This window comes from Molothrus ater, chromosome 2 (assembly GCF_012460135.2).
Source record: "Molothrus ater isolate BHLD 08-10-18 breed brown headed cowbird chromosome 2, BPBGC_Mater_1.1, whole genome shotgun sequence".
Taxonomy (NCBI): Eukaryota; Metazoa; Chordata; class Aves; order Passeriformes; family Icteridae; genus Molothrus; species Molothrus ater.
The window spans coordinates 113,837,844-113,856,467 of record NC_050479.2 but is presented as its reverse complement, the minus strand read 5'-3'; the positions used below and the strand labels follow the sequence as shown (position 1 = coordinate 113,856,467).

Genomic DNA, 18,624 nt, shown 5'->3' with positions numbered 1-18,624 from the left:
GGGCGGGCTCGGGGTTATCTCCCGGGGCTGGGGGCAGGCTCGGGGTTATCTCCCGGGGCTAGCGGGGCATCTCCTCTGGCTGTGGGCAGGCTCCGCCGTGGGCAGGCGGGGCGGGGCGCTGGGCGGGGCGCGGAGCGGGGCGGGGGCTGCGCGGCGGCGGCGGCGGCGGCGGCGGCGGGGCCGGGCGGGGGCGGCCCCTCCCGGGCGCAGCGCGGAGGCGGGCGCGGGGCATGGTCCCGGCGCCGGGGCCGGTGGCGGCGGCGCGGAGCGGGCGCGGAGCGGTGGCATGCGGCGCGGAGACATGCGGCTGTGCCTGCGCTCTGCCCCGCCGACATGGACCGCCGCCGCCGCCTGCCGCCACCGCCGCCGCCGCTGCTGCTGCTCCTCCCGCTGCTGCTGCTGCTGCTGCTCCGCGCCGCGCTCGGCGCTGCCGGCCGTCTGAGCGCCCGCCCCGGCAACGAAGGTGAGCCGCGCCACGGCCGGGTGACACGTTTATTCCTCGTTCTTTTTTTTCCGCTATTCCCCCATTTCTCTATTTATTTTTCCTCATTTTTTTAATTTTGGGTTTTTTTTGTTGTTTTTTCCCCCCCCCCCCCGGTTATTCCTCCCCCGCCCCGCTGTTCCCCGTTAAGGTGATCCCGCGCGGCAGCGGCTTCTCGCCGTGGGAGCGCGGTGCTCGCCCTGGCACAGTGCGGCCGTGCGGGGGATGGATGGATGCATGGATGCATGGATGCATGGATGCATGCGCGGGCAGCCGCCCTACGCTCCCCCGAGCGAAGTTGGCGAGGGCAGCGCAGCCTGTGCCACCCCGGCCCTCCGGCAGCGATAGGCAACCGGAGCCGCAGCCCCGGGCGAGGCGGTACCGGCGGGCGGGGAAGGGGCAGCGGCCCGGGACCCGCAGCCCCGGCAGGTGCCCGGGGCGAGCCGCCTCTGCCCCAGCCCCCGATCGCTCTCAGCCCGGTGATAACTCCGAGCCCTTTCTCGTCTGCAGCGGTGGTGGTTGCGCTAGTGGTCCTGCCTTTCAAAACTTTTAATTAATCCGCAAAAGAAGCTTGTTGCCCTGTAAAACCTCCTCCTGGTTCCCTCGCGGGTTTGTGTCAGATCGCGTTGTTTGTATCGAGTGTGTATCAACGCGTTAAAGTTGTGTTTGTGTGTGTATGTGACTGTTTGTAATTTCCCGGAAAAAAAAAAAGAGTGAGTGGTTTATTTTCTTTTGGTGTGTTAATTCCTAAGATGACATTTGCTGAAAACCCATGCTAGGTTCAGGGAAAAAAATAAATAGTGACAACCAGACACTGTGAAGCTGATTGAAATACTTGAAAAAAAGCCCCTAAAAGACTCCTGTCCTTTCCCTATTAAGGAAAAAAAAAAAAAAAGAAATGGAGCTTTTGCTTGCTTGCAGTGAAGGCACTTGGCATGACCAGGTTGTCCAGTGCAATTATCTTTTGGGGTAAAATCTAGAGGGCAAAGGTTGTGAAGAACTTTTAGTACCTAACAACCATGTAAAACTCACACCTGCTTGAGTTGGATGTTGTGTAGAGAAGCTCTGAAACCTGTCAGAGCAATTATTTATTTCTCCCTTACAAATAATGCTGATGTACTTACTGATATTCTGGGTGCTTATGCGATAAGGCAGTGAGATAACAACTTTCCATGATTTCTGGAAGGAAAAAGAAGTATAGTAAAAAATAACTAAGGAAAGATGCAAACTTCACAAGTCCTTGGTAATCTTTAATCAGTTGGTTTCATTGCTAAGAGATTATTACAGTACCATTATACAAGAGGAGCAGTATGTCATCTGTTTGTATGTTTTATGCAAATTTGTTTTGTATGCAGTGCTTTATAGATTTTTTAAATTTTTTTTAATGAGTGTGCTTTCAACAGTCATTTTTAAACCTCCCAGATAGAAGCTATTTTGTAAATATTGTCATCTCTTAAAAATCATTTTCAGGAATGAAAGCAAGAGTGTGGGTAGGGTTTACTGTTGTCTTATAACCATTCCTCTTAGGGAAGGGTTGTGGTTCTGTCAGTCAGTGGAGCAGCTCTGCCTCCATGGCAGTGGAGACACATTCTGCAAACTGAGAGTGACTATGCCAGAAAGATATTGGAGCGTTCCAGTTTGCAAAAAACCCCCACTTTTTGTGTCTTTGTTTCGAGCCACTGGCGCTGAGAATTGAGAGAAGAGGGAAAATATGGGTATCATACGGAATGCATGTTAAGTACACTTGTCCAAGTCAGCTTTCAGCAAATGCTGCCTCCCTTCTCTCTTCTCAGCTTCAAGAGCTCATACAAGATGAGCAATATTTGCAAAATTGGTAGTGAAAACAACAGTAAAAATGCAGTTACAGGACAGTAACCTGCTTTTGAGTGGCTTTTTTTTTTTTAAGCATGTGTTTTGCTATGCTTTTAAAAAACAGGAATATTGTCAGTTTTCTTTTAAAAAAGAGATCAACTTTTAAGGGCTTTTTAGTTTTTTTTTAAACCCCCATTTAGGAAAGCTCGGTAATACTTTTATTTATTTACATTATATGGATTGATCGTATGAGTTTAGAAATCTTAATTCTTATAATTTGCTGACCCACTAATCTGACGAACAAGTGTTAGCGTGCAGCTTTAAATCATGTCAGAAGATGATGTTTTTCTCTATTAAATAATCTTTTTCTAACCACTTCATTTACATTTCTGGTGTTGTTCTCATAAATTTCCTCCCAAAACTAGAGATAGATGTTTCTAAATTTCTCTGGAGTATTTAGAAAAGTTTCCTTTTTCCACCACTGAGAATAAAAAAAGATATATTTTGGACAGCATTTGTTAATGTAGGCACGTAGATAAAAATATCTACCTTTTTCCTTACATTTTATATTAAAGCTACTGTTGAAATTCTCCCCATAAATTGTTTTAACAGTGGATGGAACTAATTTTTTGGTGTGTTTGTGTAGCTTAGTCTAACTTCTAGGGGATGTAAATGTTGCAGTGGGCACGTAACAAGAGTGTGGGCAGAGAAATAGCTCCTGAATTTATTTGACTTGAAATAATATATTTTTTTTTAAATCCAACTTCACTTAACATTTGTAATTAATATTAAAACTGGTGACTGTTGGTGGTAATACTCCAGTGGCAGTGGATGGGATGAAGGGAGAAAAGGATGAAAGTGGGGCTGAAGACAAACTGCTGTCTTACTGCACTTTGTGGTGCTCAATGCTTTCCTTTTTTGTCTTTTTCTTGGAGAGCTTGAGATTTTCTTAATTTGCTTCATCCCAGATAAATTTTATTTAGGATTTTTTCTGGATAAAAAGTAAAACTTTCCCCTGAGTTTGCTTTCAAACTCTGCCATGCTCGTGAGAAATTTTCCCTACACAAGGAGGTTCTCTGAAGCTCAGATTTATCTGTGTTTGCTGGTAAAAGGTGTGTGCTCTTTTCTGTGGGGCAGGACAATGTCAGGAAGATTTAACATCCAACTTTTCCAGTTTAGAGTTTGCAGACTTAGCCCTGTAGGTGCACAGAAACCACAGGTTCTCCTGTTCCACTCTGCTGGGTATTCTCTGCTTGCTGAGGATTGCGTTTCTTTTTTCTTAGAAGGATGCAATTCTCTTTCTGAATAATTCCTGTGGTATCAAGAAATCGAGTGAGTCCTGTCGTTCTTTAATTTAATAATTTCTCCTCGGTCTCTTCTGTAACTATATTGCCTGCCTGAGGGTACCAGCCACCTTAATTTCACTGTTTTATAACCCACAACAGTTAACACTTGACCTAGGTCATTAACAGGATTATCAGCAAATTTGTTTAAGCTTTTACTGACAACCTGAATTGCTTCAATAATATTTTGACTGTGCAGACAGGAAACTTCTTGTAACCTCTCAATCTAGCATAAAATTAATTTCTTGTGAGCACAGCTACCAAAAGATCAATATGGGAAATCTGCTTACAGTACTTGGCTTCAAACAGTGCCTGTTTTGGGTTTACAGTAAGAAGGTTCCAATCAGCCTCTCTTTTCAGTCTGGATTTGAAGCTGCAGTTTCATCTTTTGAGCATTGATTGCCATCTCAGAACTTTGCAGAACCACACAATTAAATGCGCCATCTTTATCTGAGCTGGTCTCTGTTAACACTTAAAATTGCTAAAGACAATTTACTGTGCCTTTGTAGTAGTGACAGCTCTTGGTGTGGTTTTGAAAAATGTGCTGCTTGCACATGGAACAAAATCTTTGCCCAAGTCTTGCATGTGATTTTGGGAAAGGCTGACAATACTGGGCACTTTTCAATAGAATCAGAAGGGGGAAATGCTTTTTCTAAATCTTACTTTGCTCTATGTCATGTATCATTAGGTCAGGGTAAGTCTTCATTTCTTGTGGCACTATTCCTGCTGCTGCCCCTGGCTTGCAATTGACTGTTTATCTGCAGAAGAAGTTAAAAGCTGGTTTAGAAGTCTGAATGTGGTGCCTTTTAAAATTTAGTTTCAACAAGCTCAGAGTCATGGGGGGCTAGAGGACTGTTTTTCATACAGCTGTGTTGTATTCAAGGCTTCTGTGCTTAATCCTAAACTGTATCATTAGACAAGTAATAAACATGTTTTAAAATTCACACCATGGTGTGATGGTTTTAAAGCTAGGAGAAGTTGGGTAAATGCATAATTTTCTGGCAACATTTTTGATAGTAGACTGTAACATGTGGAATAACTAATTTTCTTAATTGTTTGTCACTGGGCTTTTTTCTTGACTTACTGCTGTTTCAGCATAGTGTATTAAAATGAAAAAAAATCTCTCTATTGGCTATAGCAAACTTAAAGCAGGTGTTTGAAACACAGAGATGTGCAAATTAGACACAGCAATTAATTCTTATTGCAGTTAATTTGGACATACTTGCTGCCCAGCAAAGCACTCAGGGCAGAGAAATGGGTCAGAACTCTTCTGTACCCTCAGCTTCAGCAAAAAGGCACCACCAGATGGGCAGGCATGAAACAGATAATAGGCACACCAAGTTTAACAGTTGTTTACACAAAAGCTTTGCAAATCAAGAGTGTGTTCTAACTGAACTTAAATTTTTCATTCCCAGCTGGGAGGATGTACAAATTAGTTTTAATTTTTATTTTAAATTATTCTCTGCTGGAGTTAGGTAAATTGCTATTAGTATACTTACTTTTTGATTCTGTTGGAGAACTTAGGAGTTTTCCTCCAGGAAAATGTCTATAATTGCTCTTGTTCTTGTAATCCCCACTTGATGAAAGTTTAGAAATACAGATGCAGGTGTTCATTTTCTCATTTTCAGAGCTCTGGATTTTATCACCAGTGAGGGTCACTACAGAGCTGTTACCAAATACCACGGTCCTGTTTGTGGAGTTTTATACAGAGCCTGAGTTAGTGCCATAAGATACCTGTAACTCGTGTAGCTTTGTAGCTGCTCTTTGATTTTTCTGGGAAAGAAAATAAAAATAAATAAGTAACTGCTGCAATAATCATGCCTTTACTTATGGTGAAGTTCAAAGCTCTGTTCAGTGGAGCTGGTATTGAAATCCAGAAGGCAATTTTGATACCCTAAGGTGCTAAACTGGATGTTTCCAGAGTTGTTAGATAAATCTCCAGAGGTGGGGCAGAGGGTTTTCCCTAACCCCCTGCCTTTCCAGCATCCAAAGAGTGCTTTTTCTGGAATGGAACATTTCCTTTCTTTGGCATTGTTAGATTTGTTGAAGCATTGCTGAAAATATATTTTCAGCGAGGAGGAAAAGACTTGTCATAAGAAATGATAGAGTGAAATAGAAGACTTTTTAGTTTACAAAAGCATCTGACTACTGTAAAATGATTGTTTTTCCTAAAAATTCACCACAGTGGGGTAGCTCTTATTTCTGTAAACACTTTAGAGCAGTAGCTTTTTTTAAAAAAAAACCCCATATTTAAACTTGTTCTAAACAAGAACTAAAACTTTTAAACAAAAAATAGGTTAATTCAGAAGATTAGATATGAGCTCCCAGGAGTTTAATTTTGGAAACAGAGTATGGTAGCAATTTGTGGGCTCAGGATTGTATCCCCAGCAGAAATCTTGTGTCTTTTAGTTTCTTAGGCGCTTGCTAAATCCAAGTGCAAGTTCTCATTTTGCAGCGTGAAACAGATGCAAGATTAAAATTCAGTCCCTTAAACTGAAAGTTCCTTTCAAATTTCTGCAGTGAATGAATGAAAGAAATAAAGATGTACAAATAAAGATAATCCTGCCTGAAAGAAACCTTGGGATGGTGACAGAAAAGTTCCAGTCTGCGAGAGTGAGGGGGAACCAGCACGTAAAGCCTTAAATTTGTAGAGATGTTATTAAATCAGACACATTGTAAGCAGAAACGTTTGTACCACTCTCCTTTTTCTTTTTTTTTTTTTTTGTTCATTTAACTACCGTGTCCTGCTGTTTCAGGCAAAATATGGAGGAAAATCCCATTAATCTACTGGAAAAGTATTGATGAAAGAAGAATAGCAGAGCAAACGAACAGTGGTTGAAACTTGCTAGCAATTAAGAGAACAATAGGTTGAATGTTAAGGTTCAGTCAGAGCAGTTTAGTGTAATATGGTGGGGGAATGGGGCTTTTTTTTTATTTCCAGCTGGTTTCTCATAATGTTTTTATATCTATATTTGGATAGAAAGATTTGCATGGCATTTTTTTTAAACAATAATTAAACCTGCTAAAGTATAGCTGTCTCACATAAGAGGACAGCAATTAAAATCTGAAACTTTTAAATTGGTGCCTAGGAATGGAGGGGTTTGTAGAAAATCTAGAGTGACAAGTTACTCTTTAAATAAATTACAATTAAATCACGAAAATATATTTTGGTCCATGATGGGCTTCCCCACAAACTTTGTGCAGTAACAAATAATAAGAAGTGACATGGGATTGCTTAATTTAGTTGCTGAGAAGTTAGAAGGCAGCTAGAGGGGGTTTTTTCTTGATTTTTTTTTTTTAAGAGTCAAGGCTTTTTGAGAGATCCATTTTAGGAGGGGAGAAATCGATTAAAGGAAGAGAAAAAGTAGGCAGAGATGAAGAAAATCAGATCTGAATATTAAAAAAAATCCAAACTTTCCCTCATTACTGACTAAGTTAGGGACCCAGAATTCAGCCCTGAAAGGGATCCAAAGAGTGAGCAAAGCACAAATTAAGAAATTCCTTGCCTCCCTGAAAGTCTGAGCTTTGTTTACATTAGTAAGCTTCGTGACTCTGATTTACCAGTGGTGAATTTCAACAGAGGCTGCAGTTAAGGAAGGGTAGAGGCATTTTCACCATTCTATTTAATCTTGCTCTGACAGTGCTTTCTTTAAAAAAGAAAAAAAAAAAAAAAAGAAAAGCAAGGCAAGTTATGTCTGCCCAGCCTTAATGTTCATGGAGAAAACTGACTTTTGAGGTGTTTAGGTTTTAGGTTCTGAGATGGTGAGGGCCTTACCCTAAAAAAACTTTTCTCCCATGATTTACCCCAGAGAACAAATGTCCTGGCAATGCCTGAGTGCTCAGCGTTCCTGGAGTACGTGGCTCCAGCTGTGGAGAATGTTCTGTGCTCACCCAAACTCTCCAAAGAAAATCCAGCTGTAGGGAAAACTCATCAGGTTCTTTATTCTCAGCTCACTTGCCCACCCTTCCTCTCATGCCTGTGCCATTTTTTCTGTCCCTTCCCTTCCAGAAATCAACATTCAGCCAGAAAGAGTAGAAGGCAAAGATCTTTTTTTGTTTGTTTTTCTGATTTTGAGGGCTATGTGCCCAGTCCTCTTTTTACTAGAGGGGGGGATGCTTTGACCCTGTAGATGCCCAGAAGAAAAGACAAAAGAGAAGAATGAAATGTTTAATGACATTGTTTTTCCTGAAAGATGGACTAGAGCTAGATATAGGGTGTTCAAGGAATTAAAACAGAAGTTTTCCATGCAAACCAAGGACAGAAACACTGGAGAAGTAGTGTGAGGAACATGCTTAGTTTATGGAATAAAATGGAAACTTGATCCCTTTGTGGTAAGGTGGTAGAAGCAGAAGAATAAGCAGAAGACAGGGGTCTGAAAGTGTCTTGTGGGTAGATGGGAATAGAGCAGTCATTTACCTTTGTTATAAATATTTGTGTTTCTCACATATGGAAATAGTGAAAAAAGATGTTAGTGGGGTTTTGGTTGCAAAGGCAGCAAATGAAGTCGGGGCAATTCCATTTTTCATACGGATAGCTCAGTACACATGTTCTGCATTAATTACCTCCATAAATTCTGTTAACCTGGCAAACAATGAAAATATCATGTTGGTGACATCACTGTATTGGAAAATAAAAATGGGTTCAGCATCTTGATTTTCTCAGCATGACATTTGAGGAGATTTCTTATGCTATTGGCATTTTAATCCTGCAATTTGCACTGTGGTGCTAAGTCATTTGCTCTGTGGGTTTATTTTATCTGTGGGGCAACCATCTAAGGGCCCAAGCATTCCATGCAAGCTGGGGATCTTTATTCATGGAGGTAGAGAATAAAAGCTTGACAAAGTTATCAGGGCACACTTGAGTATGTGGCTTTCCAAATGTAGTGCTTCAGGATTCTCAGAATTGTTTTACAATTCTTGACTTCTGTGCTTTAAACTTAGAAAAACAAAACTCAAACCGAGCCCAACCCAACTCTATTTATTTTTGTTTTTCTGTGCCCCATGCGAGGAGTTCCTTTAAAGCCAAATTTTTTTCTGAGTTGTGGCATGCTGCCAGTTGATTCACCAGAGGGATATCACAGCCTTTTTAACAAATGAATACCCATTTCCTGGACTTATGCTCTGGTCCCTGTCTCAAAAATTTCTGTCCTCCAAAGGAGTATTGATCACTTGCTGGGGATTTTGTTGATTTCTGGGCTTTGAATATGTTTGAACTGCAGTAAAATTTGTGGGAACCTTGGAACTTTTAGTTGGGGGTGTTGTGTGTGTCCAAGAGTCTTTTCTGTGACAGTTTCTGGTGTCTAGAATTCTAGAAACTGAGCGTGTCATAGTAGGTTTGGACTTCTCAGCTTACCTTAAGTGAACTTGGACACTGACTCAACATTTATTTTCCCCTTTAAGCTGCTAAAAGTCTTCCCAAGGGGGATCTTTGTCATGCTCCAAATCTACCAGACCTTCGGAGAGCTCAATTCTCTAAAACCAGTGAATACTGGAAATTACTTTTTGTTTCCAAGGGAATGTAGAAGTAAAAAGAGTTAGATGTGCAGTGTGGTTAAACCTTTCTGAGAAGTGCTTTAGGACTTACTGAAATGATTTGAGTAATGTTTGCTCTTGAGTTTTGGCTAGACATAACATGTGGTGCCATTTTATGTGCCTCAGGGTTTGGGCATCCAGTGGGACTGACAAATATGACACATCCTACAAGAGACCCACTTCTATTCTGGGCTGATAAAAGGCAGGGATTGGCAGGGTTTAGGTAACTCAATCTCATCCGTAGTTTCTGGATTTTTTTTTTTCCTCTGAGAGGAGGAAAATAACTTGGGTTTTAAAGGGAATTTAAACTCCCTTTCAACACAGTAGCCCCCATTTTGCATTTGCATATTTAACATGGTGCCTCAGTGGTATCAGATTTAATGCCAGAGTGGTGGAATGGAATGAGATCTGTAGGATTTGTATCTGAATGTCAGTTCAGCTAAACTCTAATACAGGTATTCTGAAGCTTTCTGCCTCTTGCTTTTTGTAGGAGGCACTGGAACAGGACCAATTGGAACTGTTTAAAAAAAAATGCAAAGAAGCCAAGGCGACAGTAATTTGGAACCCATTAGGTTAATCCATTTTTAATTTTTATATCCTTGTCTTAAAGAAAAGAACTGGCACATATCAACTTACAGGAAATAGCCTAATAAAACTGAAACCTTATTAGGCCCCTTTGATAAACAGTGCATTCCAGCCCACCACCAGTCATATGTTTTTGCATACTTGGAAATTGAGCTTTTTGCCACTTTAACAATATCAAGAGAATGCTCATGTTTCAAAGTAATAAAAAAGAAATAAAAACCTGTTTTGCCTGTGTTCATCACTGAGAATGGGTGGATTATTGTCCCTTTTCCACAGGCAGGCTCCATACTTAGCAAAATGAGGAAGACCACTGGAGAGCTTCCACTTAGCATGGAGTGCAGGTGATGTTTTTTATTTATAGGCATTCTTGCATTGCTGATTGCTGCCCTGCATTCCCTCCTTCATGGCAGCCTTTTGAGAGAAACCTGCAGTGAGGGGTTGCTGCTTTGGCTGCTTCTTCTTCTTTTTCAGCTGTAGGAAAAGCTGAGGTATCTAAATCTGGCCGCAGATGCTCTTGGGGAGTGTGTTTGATAAGAAAAGTAAAATCTGGAAGGAGGAAAATTAAATTCTTCCTATTCAAAAACTGCGGGAAGCTGCCATGAAATTAGAATTTGCCAAATCATCTGAATTGATGATGGAAGCTTTTATGTTCTGCAGAAGCAATAATCTCTAGGGTAATTTGACGTAATTTGCTAGTTTTTTGTTTTTTCATCTGATATTTGTGACAAAATCTCTTAATTTTGGAAAGTTTTTACTGAACACTTATGTGAAAATAATCGATGCTTGGTCTTTCCAGTATTTTCTGAATATTCCTGTGTTCAGTATTGCAGCAGCTGTTTTTTAATTCATTTTGGTTTTTGTTTACTTGTTCATCCCTTGCCCTCACCCTGGTGGAGTCCTTCAGTCAGCAGTTTGACCACAGATTGAACATGACAGTTGCCAAATTTGGAATGTTCTGCACAAAATCACATTTGTGTTGTGCAGTGTCACAGCTCAGGCAAGGAGGGTTGGAAGTGCAGACCCCACAGGGCTGTGCCTCTCTCAGGACTGCAGCCTGGCTTTGGGCTCAGCAGAAATCTCAGCTTTAGGAAAGAGTTTTTCAGTAAATGGGCCAAACTGTTGGCATGTGGGTTGGGAAAGGGCTACAGAGTTCTACGGGTGTTTTTATTTTATTTTCTTCTGAGCAGTGCTAACATCTTCACTAAAATATTTGAGGGGAAATGCAGGACCATAAAATCACAGGAGGCTTGACTTTTATTATTAAGCAAGCAGCAAATCAGGCTACTTAAAACCAGGCTTCACTGCTGGACACCCTTTTTTATTTGTTGTCCCTTCCCAAAGGTTTCTTGGTCTGCCTTAGCTGTTTTCATGGCAACATTGGCATGATAGCTGATCCTAGCTGGAAATTAAAATTGCATCAAGGTGCAACTTTGCCCTGAGTTCTGCCTGCCTGTCTATAAGTGTTGGTTCTAGCCCCAGAATAATCACACAAGTGATCTGCTGCCACTGCTTGGGCAATGGAGAGTTGTGAAGGCTCAGATCTATGTTCATAGATGGATGAAAATACAGGTGCAAGCCCCCTTTGCTGGGAAGGGTTCACCATTCCAAATATGTTCATCAGGCTTTGGGCTGACTCCATTCTGTCCCACCCCAAAACCAAGTTCTGGCTGACTTTCTGCCGCAGAGTATTTTCTTTGCTGCTTGGGATTATATGGCACATTTCAATTAGACAGTCACCATTTTTTGGTTTTGGTTTTGTTTTTGTTGTTGCATAGCAAATTTAATTTTTCCCATTTGTTGGCTTTTTTTTAATAACCAGCCAGGGTAAAAACTCAAAGTTTGTTGCCAGACAAGAGAAGACAACATAGTGGTGTGAGGTTTTCTTATGCATTTTTTTAATATTAATGGAAAATGTTAATTAGCTGAAGAAAAAGTATTTAAATATCTCTTGACATTGGCTATTGCTCTGTATTTTCTATGCAAAGAAGAAAATTTGGGAATGCTTTCCACTGGTGAAGTTTGTAGGTGGTTCTCTAAATATTGCAAGTTGCAGGATAGTGTCCCCTAGCAGGCTTTCCTCATTTCTTCAGCAGTGAGGGGAATTTCCGAGTGATTCTACCTGGCATGAGATTTGTTTGTTTATTTTTATTCTTGTGGGAGGTATTTATACTGTATTCATCTCATTGTGGCAGTTATTACCCCATGTGTTTCTGGAAATGCTGCAGCTTTCAGACTGTGTTCAGGAATCAGTTTAGTTTTAGGGTTCTTTTCTTTCCCTGACATCCCTCCTGATGAAACATGCTGTTAGTGAGCCCTGGACCATCACTCCCAAATCTGGAAGCAGTTTCTGGTAGCACGAGTGTCATATTCCACCCAAGCCTCCATTCATCTTCTGCTAATGCTGTGAGAGGGAGAGTGAGGGAGCTTTGTGTTTCACATCCACATCCCTACTCCAGTTCTGGAGAGAGGTTGGATTTACCCCCTGGAAATCCACATGGAGGGAGCTGATAATGCTTTCTCCTGTGGCTGTGCATGGGGACGACCAAGAGAATCAGGCAGCAAAGAGTCTCTAGAAAGAGAAAATATTCTTAAGTGGCATTTTAGGGGTGTGCTGTATTGGCAGAAATACTGCATTGTAGTGTGGAGAGCAGGACTGTTGTACAGGAGGACCAAATCACTGATTTTCAGAGTCAGAAGTCATGGCTGCTCGTCTTAATGCCAGTAAATTCTCCCTTAGAATTACCACTAGCTTTAAATCAAGGTAATTATATGATGGGAACCAATGCAGGATACCGAGCTAGTTAGACAGCACTTTATTTATTTACTTAAAGTTGCTTTATTGCTCCTCTGTGTCTCCTCAGCACAACCAGGAATCTTTTCCAAGGCATTCTGTTGGAAAGAATTGTCACTAGCAAAGAAACTGTTCAGCTTTCTTTTAAGAGTTACCCCTCTAACTGGCTGGTCAACTTCAGGGATTTTTGTAGGAACCAGTGGAGTGATGGTAACATAGTTTTGCAGGAGGAGTTGGTACAAGGAGAGCAAATGAGTTGTGTGAGAAACTCATAAACTTCTTTCATCTAGTAAATATATGGCTGTAGGCATTCGTAGGCTATTTAAGTATTGGCTTTCATTTAACTTTAATAGTATATGGGAAGACAAATGAGGATCACACTGAAAAATGCCTGCCGGTGAGAATCTAGCTGAGTACATCTTCATGAAACACTTCATTAATTGGTTCACAAAATGGACCTGACCAAGTGTTGTTTGTTGTTACACTAAAGGATCTATCAGGATTAAAAGTTGTGATGAGTTAATGTAGGAATCAAGTGATTGCGTGAAGTTTTCCATTTTTACTCTTTACCTAACCATCCAAATCCATGAAGAAAAATAAATCAGATAATGAATTTCTAATCCATTCTTTATGTATTTCTTATGTCTTAGTGTAGGGAAATGCTATTTTCTCCTCCAGTTTCCAGATTAATATATGGTGTTAGGACATACAATGACAAAATGAACCATTGCTTCTCCCAGTCATTTTTGTCTAGAGACCAGGATTGCATCTTCTGAGTTCTGCATTATTGTTTCCTCACTATCAAGGTGTACAACTCTCTGGAAGTCACGGGGAAAATGAGTGTCCTAGAAGCTTTTATCAGGAAGAAGAAGGTGGTTTTTTTAAGTTACTACTTGAAAGGAAATTTTTTGCATTTTAGATACTATTAAAGAACAGCGCAACACCCATCTGAACCAGAAGCTTCCTGTAGCCAGAGTGAAAACCTCCCTTGCAAGGACTTCTAAAATGTAGTGAAACAGGTTTGAGCATGGAAAAGTAGTGGTTCCAGTCTGAAGGAGGTGAGGAAAGTGGAATGAAGGAGAGAACTGAAAAATTATTCTTAACTTCATAGATTTGATCCTGATGATATCAGGTTGCCCCATGGCTGAGGTACCCACCTGTTGTGGGGGACACTGAACATTTAATTACCACCCATGTCCTGTAGTGATGCCTCTGAGGGCAAGCTGGACCTGCAGGCAGATCTAGAGAGGGGGAACTTTCACCAAGCTGTGGGTCCATTGCCTGGATGTGTTTTACAGATGAAACTGAGTTTGGACTGAGTTAATCAATTTCAGAGTGGCCGCAATCATGTTTTCAAGGACCTTGTCCTGAAAGAATAAATAATGTATCATTAATATAATAATATAATAATATATATTATTTATTATATATAAAATATATCACTAAAGTTTGCCCCTGGGTGATTTGCCTCAGCCACTTCTTGCCAAGGGGTTTTCCTCAGGAGTCACTCTTCCTTCAGCACCGTGCGGTGCAGATGCATGGCAAACAGATCTGTCTCATCCCAGGAGATCCAGAATCTGTGGGAATTTCTGCTAACAAAAAATGAGAAGTGCACTTTTCCTTTTGAATTTTTATTGCTGTTTCCTTTTCATGGATGCAAACCTTGCTGCAGAGTTGCCTGCCTAGGGCCCTGTGCACTCAATAAAGGACTGACTGATTTTTCTTTGTCTATGTGATTGAGGACTTGATTCAGAGCTAAGAAATATGTAGCACTGGATTATGTTCTTTCTGTAAGATTAGTAAAGATATTGTGTTTATTGATGTAGATAAAACAGTGCTATTGTTTTCTTTTAAAGGGGAGTATAACTGCAGGGGGAAACATTTTTCTCACATAGATGGCAGAGCAGCTCAGTCCTGGCAGTAGAGCAGTGCACATATATCCATACAAAGCACAAATATGTGTGCACAAAAATGTAGAAAATATGTTTATTTATGGTTCTTTATAGCACAGCCTTATTTTTAATACTATACACCTGCGTCTCCTTCTGCACATTCTAATTAACAGTAAAAATAACGCCTTCAGAGCTCTTTTTTTTTAAAGTGGTGTCCAAAATTAAACAGCAGTTAAAAGGAGAATGATGAAATAATACAAATAGCTTAACTCAGCTGATTCATAGACATTGTTCTTCATTTTTTGTTTGCTGTTCTTCTGTTTACTTGGAACACCTATGCTCAGGCCATCTGGTTCTGGCAGCAGTGACAACCCTTCAGGTTAACAAATAGAAGAAGAAGCTGCTACAGTGGCTACCTCTAATAAATCTGTCATTGTCAGGTGTTAAAAAGCCCTAGCATATGCTGAGAATTATTTCATTTCTCATTATCATTATTTCTGTACTGAAGGGGAAAAAAATATAAAGGGGGTGTTGGGGGTGGTGAACACACCCAACAAAAGTAAGCTCAGATTGCAGATAATAAATATTACAGTGTTGCTATGAAGTATTAATACTTCATTAGTTGATATTTATATACAGGCTATTTTCTTTTATACAGTATTTTGTATAAATTCACCTGTTCTGCTTACTGTTGATAAAGAATTGGTTACTTAGGGAAGTGTATGATCAAGCATCTAGAGGCTGTATGGCCAAGATGAGGAAAAAGAATTTACTTTTGTGCTTGAAGGAAACAAATAAATGCTAAAAAAAGAATATCCTTCAATTTTGATGTACGTATTTTTTTAAATACCTTTTGTGTTTAAAATAAGGTGTAAATCCACTGAGATTTGATTGACTGGAAAATTCCTGTGAAACTGTTTACAAATAAAATCTTCCTTTTCACACTGAAAATTATTGCATGACTCAAAAAAAAAAAAAACCCCAAAAAAACCAAACCAGCAAGATTAGCAATCAATTGATGGCCCTCTTTAAAAGCAGGTTTGTCTGAACTTGTAACATTGCAAATAATTACTCTTGTATCTAATGTGTTACACATGACATTTAGAAAACACTACTGCAAGACAATTTGAGAACAAATTAGATCAGAAGCAAGAAAGAACTGCAGGAAGGACTTTAATCAGCTTTCATTATTTATTACTATATTCTGAGAAGATTATAGATGCCAAATGGATGCCTTTAATCAAATAATGATTTAAATATTCAGATCTCACCATTTCAGTTAGATGCAGTGACCCACATTTCAAGAATCCAAGGGGAAAACGCTGTGGTTTGTGCAGCTGATAGAAGAGTTCTGTTCTCACCCCCTGCTGCAATTAATTTAGCCATGATCCCTTGTTTGTTTTTTGTCACTTTTCTGGTTTTCAGAAGTTGCCCTGTCTGCTGTTCATAGTGTTTTAAGCTGAAGGAGATGATCCTTTTCATTTGTCTGTCTTTTTTCTTCTGTACAGCTTCACTGCCTGGCCACCTGAACAAATCATCTGCTCACAGGGTCCTCAAATAAACACAGCTCTGGGTGTGGGTAACTGAGGTTAACTGGGCAGAGGCAAAGGAAACTCACTCCTCTTCCTTGTGTCTTCTTTTGTAGTTAATCTGCTGGATTCAAAAACAATTCAAGGGGAGCTGGGCTGGATCTCCTACCCGTCGCATGGGGTGAGTTCACTGGAGTGTGAAATGGGAAAGTGCTGCTGCAGACCAATGTGCCATTTAACCATTGTTTCCTCTTCAGAGGACACTGTGCAATAAGGCTGGGGCTTTGGAGATGCAGAAATAATCTGCTCTAAGCTTGCAAAATAAGGTTTACACAGGTGTGGGGCCTTCTATTTAGAACACCCATCCCACTGCAGGTAAACCCCAGGAAGGGCCCATTCCTTGGGGAGAAACATGAAAGCAAGAGGTGCACTGAACAACAGCAGCAAAAAGTTCTCATTAGGTACTGCTCCTTCTCTGTCATAAAGTGATTTCTAAAAGAGATCATGGCTCTGCTTCATGGCGTTACTTGCTAATTTGCTCAGATGGAAGTGGTGGGAGGTGAAAGCTGTGTGGACATAAGTGGCTGATGTAAGTACTTATTTGTAACTTTTGTGCCGAATTGTTGCTAAACTGTTCAAGTCATGAGTTAAAGTATTACTACAGAAATGTCTACATAATGTTCTGGAGGTCGTTGTTGGTTTGTTTACCTTGTATCTACATCTAATGAAACTAGGTATTCTTTTGGAAGATTTAGAAGTGCAGTCTTAAAGCACCTGCGCTTTCCAATTTGCTAACTCCGTCATTTCTACATAGTTTTTCCCAGCAAGACTCTTTAAAAAAAATTCTTGAATAACATCATATTGATGACTAAATGGTGCATATCTGTCTAGTGATGCTGATATGTGTTCACTCCCCACCTCCATGTCTCTGTGAAATGTGTGTTTGTGTGTAGGAACATCCCACCTCTCTCTTTCTGCATTACATCATGCAGATATGTAGGATGACTCTTGCATTCCTGCATTCTGCTTCCCCCAAACACAAAAAACCAGTAGCAGTTGAACCCCAATGTCCAGAACCCCCATACCCTTGCTCTCAGAGAAGGAAGCTGAGCCATCAAGTTTTTGCTGAAAGAAAGCACCTGTGAGGCTTTCTTTCGCTGTTCTTTGTTCTTTCTTTCTTTTCTTCTTCTTTTTTTAATTTTTTTTAGCTTTGGGCAAGCTGTTGATTGGCCTTTATCACTTTTACAGAATCAGTGTTAACAGTGCCTTTGCATCTCTACCTCATGGGATTCCTTTGCTAATGTTTAAGTTGTGCCTTCTTGATATTAGGCATTAAGCAGGTGTTTAGCAGTATTTAAGGATGAAGGTTTGGTTCATTTTTCGAGTTCTCTCCATGTCTCTGGATAAAATTGCTGCATTCTCATGGGAAAGAAGTGGGAAGAGGGTTCAGGTTTCCTCCTAGTGGCTTTTTCTGCTGACTTTTCCCAACAAGAAACATCTCTAAACAGGATGTCCAAGAGGGAACTCTCCAGCAATTTCTAGTTCATCAGTGTGGTTTTCTTTTTTTCACTTGCATTTTTTTTTGAAGCCTTTCTCTCCCAGCTCCCACTGCTCCTCTGCTTTGCTCTCCTGCTCTGCTCAGCTTCTTGCAGCTGTGCAGATCTGCTGCTCTGCTCCCTGCAGCTGTGTCTCTCCTGCCTTGGATGCCTGAAACAGTTGGTAGGGAATGATGCAGGGTATCATGGGGGCTATAAGGAAAACAGATGTGCTACATTCTCCCACCAAAAAGGGCCCCTGGATCTGTCAAGGTCAATTTTATTGGCTTTTGCAAGTTTTTGTCAGGTAAATCCAGCCCAAGTTGTTGTTTGTGTGTGTTTGTACATGCTGTTCCTATTTACTGCCATATCCTCGGATATGGGAGCCAAAGTAAATCATAGAATTTCACTGATGTTCTTGCAAGTTAATGAAATTCCTCGTTAAAAATCGCGTGGCAGTAAATTAATGTAGATCATATGCTGTGACTGTTTTTGGAAGAGAACAGAACCTCTAGACTGTAGTCTTCAAAATACCTTGAAATTTTAAGATTACATATTGAATTATAAATGCAAAGTGTAGAAATAACAATGTTTATCCTATCCCAATTGGCATTTTGCTGTGACATGGTGACAACTTGAGCATCGTGTGAGAGAGGCGCCTTCTTCTTACAGCCCCTTATTTATAGTCAATTAATTAAACCTGGTAAATATGGCTGTGTCTGTCTCTTGAGCTAAAATATGAACTTAAGCTTCAGTGGAAAAACATTATAATAAAGATGTCACATCATATTGAAAGATTGCTAATAGCAGAGCAGTGATTTAGAAGGTAAAGCTGATAGAGCTGCACTGGAGGCTGTGACTCACAAATGAGAATATTGGTGTCGTGCCAGTTCCTCTCAAGCGTGCAGCAGTGTTCACATAAATGTCAGGACACCAAAGCTGGTGACTTACAGAGTTTTTAAAAATAATTTAACTGAAGTGTTTAACAAACCTCTTACTAGGTTAATAATTTTATCCTGTTGATACATGATATTGATTGATTTCTGGCAAAATGACCCGAATTGATTGGTTCTTCTGTCTTTCTATAAGTTCTCTTGACTTAGGCATATGTAATAATAGCTTTC

At 40.4% G+C, this 18,624-nt stretch overlaps 1 protein-coding gene across 2 annotated transcripts in view; it reads left to right on the top strand.

Annotated features, from left to right (window-relative positions):
* The first annotated feature begins 201 nt into the window (after positions 1-201).
* Positions 202-18,624, top strand: part of EPHA3 (EPH receptor A3) — a 177,048-nt gene continuing 158,625 nt past the window's right edge. The window contains exons 1-2 of one of the 2 annotated variants that reach the window (XM_036389286.2): positions 202-463; positions 16,082-16,146. In XM_036389286.2, the coding sequence (XP_036245179.1) occupies positions 334-463; positions 16,082-16,146 (195 nt within the window). In that variant the 5' untranslated portion in view covers positions 202-333. The remainder of the gene's footprint in view (positions 464-16,081; positions 16,147-18,624) is intronic. The other variant, XM_036389285.2, reaches the window with a different exon arrangement.